This window comes from Oreochromis aureus, linkage group 23 (genome assembly GCF_013358895.1).
Source record: "Oreochromis aureus strain Israel breed Guangdong linkage group 23, ZZ_aureus, whole genome shotgun sequence".
In the NCBI taxonomy this organism is placed as follows: Eukaryota; Metazoa; Chordata; class Actinopteri; order Cichliformes; family Cichlidae; genus Oreochromis; species Oreochromis aureus.
The window spans coordinates 5,197,107-5,214,392 of NC_052963.1; the positions used below are offsets into that span (position 1 = coordinate 5,197,107).

The following is a 17,286-nucleotide window of genomic DNA, read 5'->3' on the forward strand; positions in this document are numbered from 1 at the left end:
CTCCCCCCTCGCTCACATGTGTGCTGCGCTCAGTCACCTAGTGCCTGAGCTCGGATCATACCAAAATTAGGGGGAATTTACGACGGTGCGCTCTGTGCTTCGTGTGTTTTTGTTTTATACAGTTGTCAGTCAGGCATCTAACTAATAAATTACACTCCAAAAGACCCCATGCTTCTGAAAAAATGACCCTGGCTTAAGCCCTGTATGCCCCCCCCCCCCCACGCTCCGCTGATGGTTGACTCCAAATCTCCCGAACACTACGTCGATTTGAGAACGCAAGACCGAGCCCAAGACCGAGACCAAAGTCAGCCGAGACCAAGACGAGCCCAAGACCACGTAAAAGTGGTCTCGAGACATCCAACTCTACTTACAGGTGGAACAACCAGCAGGAAAACTCAGTTAAATAGAACTGAATGTGTTAACTGACCTATTGAAAGGCGTTCTGGCTTCAGACAGGTCAGACTATGGAGGTGACGATAATCTGGGAGAGAGCAGTAAACTGACAAACCAATCAAAATGCGAAACAAAGGAGAACAAGCAAGGAGAGCTGGCACACAACTCCACCTTTGAGTAGAGAAAGAGTGAGTGAGCTTGTGCATTCACCCACTCTCTCTTTTCAAGGAGGAGCAACCCTGAGGCCTGCCAGGACCATGACAGCATGAAGGTCTGTCTCACCTGATCTGAAATTCAAATTGACCTGATGATGCCAAGTCCCTGTGCTGAGTTTCTTCTTCTGGAGTTTAAGTTTAGGTTTTCTTGCATCAGGTATGACCACTAACTTTGTAGATTCATAATGCTTGACTGTTTGAACTGAATGCCACCACTTCTTATAATGAATTGCTTTCCTTATGTGTCATAGCAGTACAGAAGTGCTTGGCAGAGATTTTACTTCTGTTTCAGGTTAAAAAAAAAAAATTTTTAAAGAATAAATATCATAAAAACTAAAAAAATGTCAAATAAAGTCCAAACAAGCCTAAGGAACATAAGGATGGATGAACTGTTTGTCTCATCTTACCTGTAGCTGCAAACTTACTGGGCAATATTTCCTCAGTATTTGTTCTGAAACAGCTTGATTTGGCTTCTTGAAGCCTGGCAAAATAAAGCTACCCTTGATTAAAATCTTGAGGCTTTACTTTCAGGGTAAGATGGAAGCAGGTGCTACAAAAGTAATCCAACGAACCTGTTATGTGGAAATTCTGAGTAAGCAAAAATGCTTCTCCATGGAGAAGGGATTTCTGCTGAGTTAATGTTTTGTTATCAAAGTCTGTGAAACAGACGTCTCAATTTAGTCATACTTGCAAATCAGTCCTGCACTCAACGGCATGTCACAACTGCATACTGCAGCAAGGCTGATCTCGCAGGTTGTTCAGCCCAGTGTCACTGCAAGGTCAATTATTTCCTCGTTTACTGAAAAGCTATTTGCTAATCTCACTATTGGGCCTCTTCTGAGACCGTATCTGATTGAGAATTTGCTCTCAGACAGCATACTCTTTAGACCAAGGATCATTAATGTTATCTTGGGTTATTTCAAAGGGAGTGAACAGGATCTCCTGGGAAGGTGAGCTGAAAGGAGAAATCAAGCCGGTTGGAGGTGCAGTTAATCACATGAGGTTATGGGACGTTGGTTGCTATGGAGCACCAGCCAAATCAACAATGGCAGTCCACACTCTGTTTTTATTCATGGGGATATTTTCCAAGCACTGGGGTCAGCACAACCAAAATCCCCAAGGCCTCATAACCTGGTCCTTCTGGTTTGATGATAAAGTCTCATAACTGACTATCAGTTTGCTTTCTAATGGGTCAGAAGATCAGAAGCAAGACTTGATACAAGAAGAACATGTGCTCTATTATTGAGCAAAAGTGTACAGAACATGACTCTACTTCAGGATGAAATCAAATGTGTGCTGAATATTTACATCCTGCTGGACTTTCTTCCAGACAGCTGAAAATGATTTAAGCAGGCAAAGCATGGCAAGATTTTCTTCTTTGCACTAAAGTGAGTACAAATAGCAGGAAAGCCATTATAGAAAACAATCTCCTTGGTTCTAATAACATTTTCTCTGTTATTTAATGCAAGCTGAGCCACAACTTGCCAGCAGAAACTTAAATTAGCACTTGAATGCCTCGGTAATAGATTCACCTCAGCTCAGCTGCTGTGCTTGGAACTTAACAATTCTCACTGGTAATGATTTGTGGCTTGCTTTGATAATTGTGATTTTTATCAGGTGTATTCAGAAAGAATGCGACTGCCAAGATAAGGAAGAAATTGAATTGAGTTTTAATAGAAGCGTAGTGTATTCATTCATGAGTACAATATGCACACTTATGGATGCTCTCACTCACAAATCACAGATGAACACGTGCTTTTCTTTGATGTTGGCATGCTGCTGGTCTATGCTGGTGACAGTTCCCCACAGAATGCTGACTTTTAGTGTCACTTAAAAGAAATATATATATATACAGTGGTCCCTTGCTATAACGCGGTTCACCTTTTGCGGCCTCGCTGCTTCGCAGATTTTTGTTTTTTTGCAATTTTGCATGCTTTTCTTCTTCTTCTTCTTCTTCTTTTTTTTTTTACAGCGCATTGTGTTCTGTGTTCTGATCAGCTGTAGACCATTGTCAATCAATGCGTTCAGCTTGTCAAATTTACATAAATCTTCAATCACTAGCAGTGGTGTATGTTTGTAAGTTTTCTCCCCAACAAACACAGCAATGTCAATGAAACATTTTGCACTGTCGAGGGCAACCGCCTTTGGTTTCATTCTATAATACTGGACTTGTTTTTCTACGAAGGTTTGAACTTTGAGGGTGTTTAAACAAGAGAGGAAAATGTGAAAGTGTTCATGCCTGTCTGAGAAAAGTGTATAAAGTGTGTAGTGAGGGGTTTTACAGCCTTAAAACATCTATAATAATTGTAAAAAATAAAGCGGATTTCACCTATCGCGGGTTATTTTTAGTTCAATGTCTCATTGTACTGTGAAATGAAAGCATAGAAGAAACAACCAATCAAAACAAAAATAAATCAGGAATCCTTTTATAAACCAAAATGGAAACCAAATATTCTTAAGAAAGTTCTTCACTTTTTAGTTGCTTTACTTTCACTCTTCTAACTTTTTTCCCCACAGTAGTTCTGGCATAGTTTTTCATCTGTTTTGGTTCAGGGTGCCTCTCACTTTGTACGAGTCACCAAACCCTGGATCTCGCAAAACAGCCCCAGGCCATCACTCTTCCTCCTCCATGTTTGACAGTTGATATCACACACTGTGGAATAATCCTTTCGCCTACTCGACAGTGTGCAAAAATCCTGTATGATGAAATGAAGATTCCAAATTTCAGTAGTCTGGCTGTGTTTCAAGGCCCACGCAAGCCTCTTTTTCCTATTGTGGCGTCTCACTAATGGCCTCCTTGCTGCAACTCAAAGTCTTCTCTTTACATTTCAAACTAAAACTTGTTTGCAACAACCACTATAAAAGCTGTGCTTAAAGCTGTGGTCTTTTAGGTGTTATGATACTCTGTCTCTCTTCCATTGTTAATTGCCTTTTTCTTGCCATTTTTATAACAACACAGTACTTTTTGCAATACAGTACTGTTCAAATAATGCTCACAAGGGTATGGTACCACATTGTGTTCCAACACTGCTTTATGCAGACAGAGGGGGTTGTAAATAATACAGAAAAGTTGTGACACCTGTAGGAATTGATAGTGTCACCTTTCAAGGCTTGATCAACCTCCATTGCTGCAGAACATCTTTAAGTTGTTAACCATGTCCTGTTCCATGGAAAATGTACATTTACATGTACATTTCAAGCTTTTCATTGGACATGAACTGCTTCAATTTCTACCTGTTGTCATCCAAGCAGGTCCATGCATCTGACAAGACTGCCTTCTGGACAACTTGTAGATGAAGCATTTCTGGCCTAGAAAACTTGACCCACAACATGCTAGAGAGGTTATGCCTCTCAGGTGGCTGGGGAATGTTTCAGTGTCCTCCTAGAAGAGCTGGAGGAGGGGACTGAGTAGAGGGAGGTCTGTGCATCTCTGCATAGAACACTGCATCTGGAAACTAGAACTGGATAAGCATTGGAAAAAGAATGAATGGAGAATGGCTGTACTTTAGATAGCAGGTGATAAGTTTTTATTCCTTATCACCAGAAACAAAAGGTTGTTTATCACGCGATAAACTTATTTGCTGCATGTTTTTTTTCTGTATCTTTATTGTTATACATATATAAAATTAGGCTCTTATAGTTGTGTGATTCATTCAGAAGCATAGATATTAACATTTCACTTTAAGTGAGATGTTGGCATGCTGTTTGTTTCAGTGCTCAATTAAAAAAACAGGAAATAATATATTAACAATCACAAATGTCTTTCAGCAATATTTTTTACTTGTTTTGCCTCTATTATAATTTAGATTGATATTTTACTCTCTTCCTTTGTCATTTTTCAGGTCTCTATGAAAGATGCACAGACTGTTAATCTTGCTAGATACAAATAACTGTATGCATATTTGTAAGAATTAGGATAAAGAGAAACTTAAATGTTTATAAATATTCTAGTTTTTGTTTTTTACTTAAAAAAATGAAATTAAAAGGAAGATCTGTGTGTGCTAGCATGCACTGATGACATCATATTATCGGTAGTAACGGAATTATTGTAAAAATGTAAAGAAATAAATATTAGGTATTGAGAGCTTGAAAGTGAAGGCAACAGGACTACTTTAGGTTTGTGAAGACTTTCCACCTTATTTAAGAGGCTTCTTCTGTTCTAAAAAATGGTGGATAGTCCCAGATGTTTAACCCACAGTGGGCGTTGTCTCCCTGGAAGTGGTTCTGAGGGTCACTGACCCACTGTTGATCGTATGAGTCATCAAATGAGCTAAGCTGTGGGTTGAGGGCGAGACCTTGGCCATCATGCGAACTATTGAGGTCACCTGAGGCAAAGTGTGAGCGGAGACTGAGAAAGGATCTCACCTTTGTTCAATGATGATTGTTTACGTAGATGGCCTCCTTTACTCATCTTTCTAACCATATGTCTTCTGGGTCCAAAATGTGAACACAGTTATCCTCGAAAGACTATCCTTTCACTTTTAAGTGCAGATGTACAGCTGAGTCTTGTCCTGTTAAGGTGGCTTTGTTGTGCCATCCATTTGCAACTGGGATTTCTTGTCTGTGTAGGCGTGTCATCAGTATCGTGGCATAGATGTAGTGTAATCATCCAAGGTACATCTATCTCGCTCATGCCTGTTTCCTTGCTAGATAGCAAAGTTCATTTCATTGGAGATTATTTCTGTATACTACTTGAGGTGGTCTTGTCATGGCACTGGAACTTGCATGGTCGATATTTTATAGTGAAGTCTCTCCTCACTGATGTACAACAGGACATAGACGGGAAGATGCGAAAGGAAGCGGAAAGGAAATGGTCTTTGGACGAAGTGAGACGTTCTCATTGTTAGTCTCTTTATAGTTCTGCAAAGAATACACCTGTACATCCTCGACTATTGTGCATCCAGCAAGCCTTGTCTGTCCTATGTCTTTTGTCCTCTTAATGCATTTTAGGAATTAAGACATCACTCAATATAACATACTGAGATTGATTTCCAGGTCACAGGCAGGATTAGAGAGGACAGAGGAGACAAAGAGGCATAAATTAGAGAAATAAGAAACACGTGTGTGCTGTTGCTCTCTCCCCTTCAGTCAGGTCCCACCCTTTGTCTCCTGTGGAGACAGTGTGCTGCTGACTCTGCTCAGCAGTCACAAAGTGTAAAGAAGATGGTAAGAAGATTTGGTCAGTGGGTCAGTTATCTGGTGCTGAAAGTTTCTGGTGAGTGGTTGTATTCTCCTGTTTAGCTTTAGAAAGTCATTTTGCTGCCATGATTTTGTTCTTGTAGGAAAAGCTGTTTCTCCCTAATTTAACCGCTTCCTTTCCTTTATTATTTTTCTAGCTCTATGACGTCCCCCTGTGACCCTGAATTGAATAACAAAATAGATAACGTTAATTCCCTGGATCATTTTATGGTAAAGCAAGTTGATCAGATTTTAGAAAACCAGCGGCTAATGCTTAAATTTGGAGTGGCTGTGGCCCAGGAGGTAGTGCAGGTTCTATTAATCAGAAGGTTGGTAGTTCAGTCGCTGGCTGCTCCAGTCTGCATGGCAAAGTATCCTTGGGCAAGATACTGAACTTCAAGGCTTGTAGTATAAAGTAGAGTAGAAAGGCACTATAAGAACCAGTCCATTTCCATTTCACAGCTATATTTGTTTGGACATTAGGACCATTAGACAGCAACCCTCCACAGTAAATTAACATGTATAACAAGTACATAGATGTAGATGTAGCAAAGGTGACCAAACACTAGAATTCGTCAGTGCCATCTAATTCAATATAAATAAATAATCAAATCAAATAAAAGTTTAAGAGCTCTGTTTTGTGCTTTTTACAAAATTAATAATAATAAATTAATAAGCTCTTCTTTTTATGATTGCACATATAATAGATAGTATGAGTAAAGTTCTACCTTTCACCGGGTTTCGCACTTACATAAACTATCATTTCTGTTTTCTGTTGCACTTGTACATTAAACTACAGGAGACGCATGCTAATGCTACTGATTTCCAGAACGGGGCTTTCAATGTTCATAATTTATTGTGCATAAAAAAATGGATGTTGTAAATGTGAATCTCCTGCTGTTTTGCTGGAGGCAAACAGCAGGAGATTCACATATGCCAACTTATTCTTTTCTTCTTTCTTTTTTTTTATCCTCAGTGCATTATTGAAATTGGTGTGAGTATGCTACTGTGCTGTTACTCTGCACCACCCATTCATGGTGTTGGTGTTATTTTTTTCACTACATGCAAGTCGAGAATTACATAATACATAAGTCAGCACCTTTTATCTTTCATTCATATCTTTGCCTTTTTCAGTTTTACGTATATAGCATAGCACCTCAAACTCGTTGTGCTCCTCAAACTATTCCAGAACCTTGTTTGCTTTGTTGCAGGGCACATTATCCTGCTGAAAGAGGCCACAGTCAGCAAAGCATAACGAAAGGGTTAAGGCTCATGTATTATCCACATGGATAGCAGGACCAGAAAAAGCTTTACACTGCTTCCACCGACTTGCCTTCTTCCCGTAGCACATCCTGGTTCCAGGAGTTCCCCAGGTAAGTGACACACACACACCCAGCCATCCATGTGATGTAAAAGAAATTCATCAGATTCATCAGGTCCAATTCTAATCCTCATGTGCTCATTGTTGGCACTTTTGGATGCTGAACAGGGATCAGCATGGGCACCGTGACTGGTCTGTGTCTATGCATCCCTTTATCCCACAAACTGTGATGCACTGACGGCTTTTAATCAGAACCAGATTCTCTGTAGCTCGTCTGTTGGACTGGACCACACGGGCCAGCCTTCACTCCTCACCTGCATCAGTGAGGGTTGGCCACCCATGACCCCATTGCTGGTTCATCATCATTTCTTCCATGGACCACTTTTGATAGATACCTCAGCGGTCAGTACCTGTCTACACCACAGAAGAGCTGCAGTTTTGGAGACGCTATGACCCAGTTGTGTGGCCATCCCAATTTGCCCCTTGTCAGACTTACTCAAATCAATTCCATCCACTTGCCCATTTGTTCTACTTTTAACACACCAACTGAGAGATAAGAGATAATCAGTGTTTTTCACTTGGTGCATTCTTGGTAAGTAAATTTCCAAGTAAAGTTAAGAAAATTATGTTAGTCAGGAAAGCTATTGGAATTTTAGTGGGGCCTCAGAATGAGAGTGACTGACGGTAATTTTGTCTTCCATTTGTGAACAGTTGTACTATAACAGCTGTCATTTTCTCAACCAGCTGCTTGCTGATGTTCTTGCAGCCCATTCCAGCCTTTTGAAGGTCAGCAATCTTTTCCCTGGCATCCTTAGACAGCTCTTTGGTCTTTCTGTGGTGGTGAGGTTAATGATGTAGACATGTTAGGAGTGCAATTAAATACCCTTCAACAAAGTGGTGCAATTAATTGTGAAAGCTGGCTTGATAACTGTTTATCCTTAAGTTGTTAGATTGTATGCTTATTAGAGATGGACCGATCCGATATTACGTATCGGTATCGGTCCGATACTGACCTAAATTACTGGATCGGATATCGGCGAAAAATAAAAAATGTAATCCGATCCATTAAGTATCAAAAAAAGCATCTCACAAAACTTGCAACACGGCGTAACTCGGCTCATAACCGTAGCACGTTGCAGCAGTATGCCTCATGTGATAGAGCGGCTGTGTGTATTTGTAGCCTCGCTACCAAACCAGCATTTCATCTCCGAGGAAGTTATCCCAGAGAGAAGTAAAGCAAGTGTGTAAGTTCATCTCTGAATGTTTGTAAAGCATTCCCACGTTAAGCTTAACAACCGATATATGGAGCGACTGCCTCTCTCTCTCCCTCACCTTCCTGCCGCTACTTCAATCGTGAAACTGCTTAATGATCAGCTGATCGGCTTTTCTGTCGCGAGTCCGTCTCTCTTCTTTGTTTTTGGCCCACTTTGCACCAGAAAGAGGAAACCAGCGGCTGAACAACAGCAGCACCTTTAAGCTTGATAAGCTGTTGTTAGAATTTATTTAATATTACTTTCTACACCAGGAGCGTTTTCTACGTAGCTGACGGCTGGTAACTGTGCAGGGGCGGATCTAGCAAAGTGCAGCCAGGGGGGCCGATAGGGCATGAACAGGAAAAGGGGCACAAAGACATACTTTTCTTTCTTATTCTCATTTAAAATATGTAGCTTTTAATAAATAATTATCTGAATCTTACACCCAAAGTTTTAATCTGATGTAAAATGTATAGAAGTCCATTACTATATATAGTAACTCTTAAGTCTATATACCCTAGTAAGCTATAGTACTTTTTCCTTTGGGAAGGTTCCATCTGTGAATTCTGCAATTCTGTTGAAGAAAGATGTTGAATCTATTTAATTATTCTTGAAAAATAATTTGTTTCTGTGCATTTTTTCCACCCTGCATCAAATTAAAGTTGATTACATCGATTAAGCATCATGAGGTGGAGGGTGGGTGGTTCCTATTTTTTTTTTTTTTTTTTTTTTTGTTGGGAGTTTGCAACCCTATTAGTTAGGTTGCTTAATATTTCTGCTAAGTACTCTTTAAAATACCAGAATAGGGAGGATGGAGCAGGTTTAAGTTAGGTTTTAAGTTAGGTAAGGTTTATTAGATTGATCAGTGTTGCTGAACCATGAAATATTTTGGGTGCAGTGTATTTTTTACACACAGGTATAACAGAATAGCTTTAGTGTTGTTGTTTATTTAAACTTGAGTATGAACTTATACAAAATGCAGCAAGATATTAAAAAAAAACAGTTTTATTGATTAAAAAACACAATATCGGATTCATATCGGTATCGGCAGATATCCAAATTTATGATATCGGTATCGGTATCGGACATAAAAAAGTGGTATCGTGCCATCTCTAATGCTTATGCCAAATTCTTGCTAGTTAGTAATGGATCAAATAATTATTTTCCATACTAAAATGGACATTGATGTGTTATTGGTCCAGAATGTTTTTTTTTCTTGATAAATTTCTATTAAATAAACATAAAAATCATAGACAGCTCATTTCTTTTCATGAGGTTAAAAGTTTCAATTTTAACAGTCGATTAAAGACTTCTTTCCTCCACTATGACGTTGAGTAGACATTAAAACTTTACTAACAAAGTATCATACAGGCCGCCTGTACTTATTTGGTACTTGTGGCTGTAAAAGGGCCAGAAATCACAATATAAGTGAATACTTTTGCCCTTTTTTCAGAATAACCTTAGCTTTCAATATCTCCCAGTCATTTTACATTATTGTATTGTTATGACAATGGAACAGCAGTTTAAAGTGGGGGGAAAAAGACGACTCTGTTTTTTCAGATTTATATTTAAGTGGAAACTGATATTCAGCATGAACAAAATGTAACACAACATCAACTTTAAATATGAACTATACTAAATATGTGGAGCCTAGCCCACTCAGTTTTTTAAATCTCCAGGCCTTTTTTTGGGCGTTGGCACTTCTCCACACCTACCTCTCTGCTTCGTGATTTTTACCTGTGATTGGACCATCACATTTTCTCTCTAGCATAAACGATGACAGAGTTACAGTCATTTAAGCAGCGCTTGTAAAATGGGCCCACCAGGGGTTTTAAGTACAGGGCATGTACAGGGAACTATGGGATGGGTTGCTCACCCAATTAGAAGTTGGACAAGATTGCTGCTATTTTCTCTGCTCTTCTGGATGAACAAAAACCTTTTCCATTACCTTGACCTTTAATGCCGAGATTCCTCATTTAACATTCCTCAGATAGTCCAAATGCATGCACAGGGTTGGGTTGGTGATTTTGAATTGGCCATTAGTGTGAACGGTTGCCAGTCTCTCCTTGTTAGTCCTAATCCATATCTTTTAATCTTTTGAAAAAGTAACAGTTTGTACCACTTATGAACACTGAATGTCCAGCATTTTTTATGTTTGACTTCCCTCCATTTCTGCATTTGAAATGCCTTTTGATGTGTTGTGCTTCTCACACTCTTATTAATGGCTAACAAATTTAGGCCATTATATCCTGTCTGCTCTATTTCAGGCCCTTTGCCGTCCCTGTAGCCACAGTCACTCTGTTATTGCTGCTGTAATAATGATTATGATAATGAAAAGCTTTAACAGTAATGACTGCCATCATTAAAAGATTAAATTAGGCACATGTAATAGTGTAACTCCTTTTCACTTCCCCTTGGGTTAATGATACATTTTCAAGTAAGAATTTATTTTACAGTGACTGCTGTAATTTCACTTTTATGGCTCTCCCAGTGCTTGATCAAGACAGAGAAAAAAAGCTGTGTAACCTAAGCAGTTTTTAATATGATCCTGCACCATTACAGTATGTCCAGACACAAAGTACAGAGTCACTGTAGAACTCTTCAGAAGACTAAAGTAATCACCAAACAAATGTCATGTTGCTCATGTAGTTCAGTTCTCACCAGATGCCTTTTGCCTTTTAATGGTCAGGCTTGTATGTTTAAAATTGATTTAATAATTCAAGTGAAGATGATACTTCAACAGATCTGTTGAAAGCATAACAAACTTTTAGTAAGAGTGAGTGTTTGAGTGAAGACACCCCGTGAGCTCATAATGAAAATATAACCTCCAACTGCGACCTCAGAGCCGGCATCTTTATGCTCTCTCTAAGCTGAAGCCAAGTCTAATTTAACTTTCTTCTTTTTCCCCTGACTTGTGAACACATTTAAATTCTGACTGAAGACATCACTGCCTTAAGGCCCTATTGACAAGGCGAAAAACAAGGGTCTCCTCCATCTTATTTACTGCTCCTGTGAGCCAACCAATTTGCTGGCTATCCTCTCAGTGAGCTGTAATGGCTTCTTGGCTGTCAGCGCTTTAAATCCTTCAGAGACCCACAGTCTGGCAGTAGATGAGGCCAAGGTAGGAGGACAGTAAAACAAACTGTCCTTATCAGAGGTGTAGTCTTTACACAGTCACAGCGATGTTCCGCCACTTTTTTTTCACCAGGAGAGGAAATAAAAATATTTAGTTAGCGCAAAGTTAAAAACAAAATGAGTAATCATAGCTGTTGTCATGACGTTTAGAGCCAGATTCAGATTTGTGGGCTGCACCAGTGCAAAACCCTCTTTTGACATCAAAAAACTATTGATTAGATTTATCACAGAGGTCTGGTGTCAGTTTTATGACCGGAGCTTGCGGCGGCCTCTATTAGCAACGAAACAGTGCAATTGTGTAATATTGACAGTATTAGTAATAGTAATAGTTATAGTAGTAGCGCGAATGTAAACTGTGTAAAAGAGAAGTGTGTGTATGAGCAGCAGTGTCTTTTAGAATTACGATTCTCTCGGAATACTCACAACTATATCTCTCGCTACGAGAAAAATCTACTGAGTGTGCTCGGTGAGCTTGGACTCCTACGCCAAGGAAGCTGGAGGAAAACCTTGACTATACCTGAGGCAACACCCGAGAGGAAACATAGAAAGCGGTGTGATAGGACGCGGAAGCGGGGTAAGCGTGGAGGAGCTAAAGCCAGGCTAGCTGCTAATCCATACAAGCCGGTGTTCTGGGAATCCATCCTACCTGAACAAACATCCTACCCAACGTTTCTGCGCAGATGCGCCGCATGCGCACAACACCAACGCCGAATTAACTTCTTTTTCTCTCACCCATCCAGAATACTTCTTTTTTTTTGACACCTTTATTTATGATTTTACAATATGACAAAAGTACAGAAAAATATAACTCGAATTGGAATTGCGATTACAAACACTGCCATTGTGAAACCGGTTGCGCCACGCAGTGGCAAACCAGTTGGATGCAGGAAAATGTATAATCTATGGGCACAAACAAAAAATAAAATACTACCATGAGAACAAGGCAAAAAAAAACAAAAAAACACCCCCAAAAAACAAAGCCCACCAAGAAACAAAACAAACTAAAATAAAATAAAATAAATACATAAATAAAAGGGGGGGCTGCATTGTGCGCAGTTCTTTTTGGCTTGCAACAGATAGTAGGTGGCTTTAAAGAAAGAAATAGAAAAAAAACCCCAAACACAGATGAAAGCAGTAATACATCATACTTCAGTAAATGACAACTTCTCCACATATTCAACAAAGGATGACCAGGTTTTGTAGTATTTGCTTTGAGACCCTCTCAAACTGTATCTCAAATGCTCTATCTGCAGGCACCTCATCACCTCTCTCACCCACTGAATAAACACTGGCGGACCTGAATCCTTCCATTTAAGAAGAATTAGCCTGCGTGCCAGTAGGGATGAGAAAGCCACTGCATTCATTTGATAAGAAGTTATACCGTGTTGGTTTGGGAGTACACCAAAGACTGCTGTCATCGGATTAGGATCAATTGTTTTCCCACACACATATGAAAGAGCTTTAAAAACTAATTCCCAAAACCGGTTCAAATCAGAGCAGGTCCAGAACATATGGCTAATATCGGCGGGTGATTGCTTGCACCTCGGACAACTATCATCAGAGGTATTGTATATTTTAGCTAGTTTAGCTTTGGTTGAGTACGCCCGGTGAAGAATTTTAAACTGTATTATACAATGCCGTATACAGATTGAGGACTCATGGATCTTGCTAACACTAAGATCCCATAGGTCGTCTGGGATCTGGAGGTTTAAGTCCAGCTCCCAGGCATTTCTGGCTTTGGACACAGAGTCTGCCTTTATATGCTGCAATGTGCTATATATTTGAGAGATGTGGCCTCTAGCAATAGATCGAAATTGCAGACAATCCTCAAGTGGACAGTCAGTAGGTAGACTTGGATAAGAAGTGAAGTGTTTGACTGCATAGCTACGCGCTTGTAAATATCTAAAGAAGTGAGTCTTTGGGATTCCAAAATCTTTAGATAATGTTTCAAAGGATAAAAATGATCCGTTAACAAACAGATCAGAGAAACAGATAATTCCTCTGCTGTACCAAACCTTGAACCCTGCATCACTCAGAGCTGGTAAAAAAAGATGATTTGACACAATAGGGGAGCAGACAAGTGACCGCCTCAGCCCGAAATGTCGTCGACACTGAAACCAGACATTGAGAGAGTTCTTAACCACAGGATTTTTAAAATTAACATTGCGACTGACTGGTAGACCTGAACACATTATTGCAACAGGGGATATGGTGAGATTACCGTCTAGCTCCATTGTGGACCAAGGCGGCCCTCTGCCCTCCCTAAAAGCCCGCATCCAGGTGGATAATTTCACAATATTGGCAGCCCAGTAATAATACATAAAGTTTGGTAGGGCCAGGCCGCCTTCCGACTTGGAACACTGTAACAGGGATTTACGGATTCTTGGAACTTTTTTATCCCAAATAAAAGATGATATAAGTCCGTCTAACTGGGTGAAAAAGGTTTTAGGAAGAAAAAGGGGTATCATCTGGAAGAGGTACATGAATCGAGGCAAGACTACCATTTTAATCGTGTTGACCCGCCCAGCAAGAGAGATGGGTAATACTGACCAGCGTGCCAAATCTGATTTTGTTTTCTCTAATAAAGGGGTAAAATTTTGTTTAAAAAGATCCTGATAAGTGTCTGTGATTTGAATACCCAGATAGGTGAATGAGGAGTGTTCCAGTCTAAACTGAAAGGCTGAGTAGTCAGCCTCTTTTCGCCAGACTGTTAATAGGAAACAGTGTGCTTTTAGCCAGGTTCAATCTGTAACCAGACAGGCGGCCAAAGGATCCAATGAGGTCCAGAGCTGAAGGAATTGATACCTCCGGATCTGTAATATACAGAAGGAGATCGTCTGCATACAAGGAGCACTTATGAATAGTGTTTCCCCTAGTAATCCCCCTTATTCTGGGGTCCGCTCTCAATGCTGCCGCCAGCGGCTCTATTGACAGATTGAATAGCAGGGGCTTATAGGGGCATCCTGGCGGGTGCCTCTATGTAAGGAAAAGTATTCTGAAATAGTGTTATTGGTGCGGACTGAAGACAGGGGCGCTGAGTACAGAGTCCTGATCCATGAAATAAAATTAGAACCGAAGCCAAATTTTTTCAAAACGGAGAACAGATATTGCCAATCCACACAGTCAAAAGCCTTCTCGGCATCTAGTGATACTATTATCTCGGGGCGATCAACTGAATGGTCAGAATATAGGATATTTAACAGCCGTCTGATATTGAAATATGACTGGCGGTTCACTATAAAGCCTGTTTGGTCCTCGTGTATAATAGAAGGTACTACTTTCTCAATACGAAGTGCAAGAGCTTTTGTGAGGATCTTATAATCCACATTCAGTAGACTAATGGGGCGATAGGATCCACATTTTTGAGGATCCTTGTCCTTTTTGAGTATTACAGAGATTGTGGCTTGGGACAGAGTTTGAGGCAGCATGCTTGTTGCCTGGATTTCTGAAAAAACCTCAGACAGTAAAGAAACTATCTTGCCGGCAAAGCGTTTATAGAAATCACACGAGAAGCCATCTGGGCCCGGTGCCTTGCCATTTCGCAAAGAATTAACTGCCTGCAATATTTCCGCAGAGGTAATAGGTCTTTCTAGTAGCTCACGTTGGTCTGGGTCAATAGTGGGAGTATCTATGTTCCTCAAGAAGGAATCCAAGTCAGCCTCTGAATAATCAGTGCGGGAAGTATATAGATCCTGATAAAATAGCTTGAAAGCAGCATTAATTCCGTCAGGGTGTGTTACCACCTGACCGGAGTCTAACTGTATGTCGGGTATAGATTGAGCTGTGGCGGATTGACGAAGCTGATGCGAAAGATATCTACTTGCTTTTTCACCATGCTCATATATATGATGTCTTGATCTAAGTAGGAGCTTCTCAGTTTCTTTAATTGAGAGAGTGTCAAATTCAGACTGCAGCAGTACCTTCTGCTTATATAGATCAGCGGTTGGACAGGTAGCATATTGTGTGTCAATGATAGCTATGAGCTCTGTCAGCTCTCGAAGCCGTTCGTTTCGCTTTTTATTCTTGTAAGACGAGAAAGAAATAATTTGGCCCATGAGATATGCTTTTAGCGACTCCCAAATTATAGATTTTGAAACATCTGGAGTGTTATTTGTTTCTAGAAAAAGCTCGATGTGGTGTTCAATGAACTTGCAAAACTCCTCATCTGACATTAATGCTGAGTCAAATTTCCAGAACCGCTGCCTTGCACATACATTTGGAAATGCGATATCAACCTGCACTGGTGCATGATCAGAAATTACAATTGCATGGTATTTACACATGGTGACCCTCGGGATAAGGAAATTATCCAGAAGAAAATAATCAATCCTGGAATACGAATGATGCACGGGGAGAAGAAGGAATAGCATTTTGCTAAGGGCTCAGTGACACGCATAATGGATCTGAAATGCCATAGTTTTGAAGAAATGTATTCAGAACGGACACTGATCTGGAGATCCCAGTAGACTGACGTGGTTTAGACCTGTCAAGGTTGGGATCGAATACCAGATTCAGATCCCCGCCCATAATCAGGTGATGCGTATTTAAATCTGGCAGCAGGCCAATTAATTTTATAAAGAATTGTAGATTGTCCCAAGTTGGTGCATAAGTATTTACCAAGATAACTGAAGTGTTGTGGAGCTTACCAGTAACTATCAGAAAGCGGCCATTCACATCACATTTTACATTTGAGGTGATGAAGGGAAAATTTTTCCTAACAAGAATGGCAACCCCCCGCGATTTAGAGTTAAATCCAGAATGGTAGATCTGGGAGACCCAACTTTGTGTCAGCCTATTGCTTTGCGTGGAACACAGATGTGTCTCCTGTAGAAAGACAATGTCCGGTTTGAAAGTTGACAGATGAGTAAATATCCTTTTACGTTTTTTAAAATTATTTAGGCCTTTCACATTCCATGTAATAAATTTAGTAGAATCAGGTGTAGTTGCAGCACTGTTGGTTACATTGTAAGCCATATTCACACTTTCAAGACAATCATGACAGGCAAGCCAAACAATAATCTGAAGTAAGTATACGCACAGAACTGCAGCCAACAAGAGAAAAAAGAAATAAAAAATAAAAAACAAAAGAACAAAAGTAAAAACCCCGAGTAATTATAAACGTAACTCCCACAAACCGGAGCAAACTACGCCCTCCCCAAAAGAGCTTATATCCAACATGTCTCTTCACTCCCCAAAACAAAAGTTGCCCCTAGCAGGGAACGCCAACTATGATATAATGTTTAGACATCTGGCAGATTGAAGGCCACACGTGACTTCGCTTGGTCGATTACTTACTCAGTGATAAACAATTATATGCAGACGTATTAAATTATGAAAGCAGCAAAAGTACAAACCTCCATCTAAGGTGCAGTCTGACTCAGTGAACAATAGAGAGTCAAAAAGCAATTGAGGTCCCACAGTCCACTCAGTCCGTGTCTTGATTCCCACACACCGGCAAGATGCGATTCTTGACGTAGTCTTTAGCAGCCGTTGGATTGGTAAATATTTCCTCACCAAGAGGGGAAGAAATCCTCAGCTTAGCTGGGTACAGCATCCCGAATCTCATACCCCGACATCCGCGCAGGAGATCTTTAGCTTCTTTAAAGGCCCCCGTCTCTTAGCGACTGCAGATGGCAGGTCCGGGAAAATTAGGATTCTGTCTCCATTATGCGTCAGGGGACTGTTTAACGCGGCCCTGCGAAGTACTTCCTCCTTTTCTTGAAAGTAGTGGAATTTGACAATAAATGGCCTGGGTCTCTGGTCTCTCGCAGGGATGGGCTGGAGGCTGCGA

General features: G+C 40.3%; 1 protein-coding gene across 5 annotated transcripts in view; it reads left to right on the top strand.

The window, feature by feature from the left end:
• Positions 1–242: 242 nt before the first annotated feature.
• The window catches only part of LOC116321017 (5-hydroxytryptamine receptor 3C-like), a 39,918-nt gene continuing 22,874 nt past the window's right edge, over positions 243–17,286 (top strand). For 3 of the 5 annotated variants that reach the window (XR_004199494.2, XM_039606512.1, XM_039606511.1), the window contains exons 1-2: positions 243–765; positions 6,998–7,159. Coding sequence is in view for 4 of the 5 variants with exons in the window: in XM_039606512.1 (XP_039462446.1) it covers positions 7,072–7,159 (88 nt within the window). In the remaining variant the exon portion in view is untranslated. The remainder of the gene's footprint in view (positions 766–6,997; positions 7,160–17,286) is intronic. The other 2 variants (XM_039606510.1, XM_039606509.1) reach the window with 2 other exon arrangements.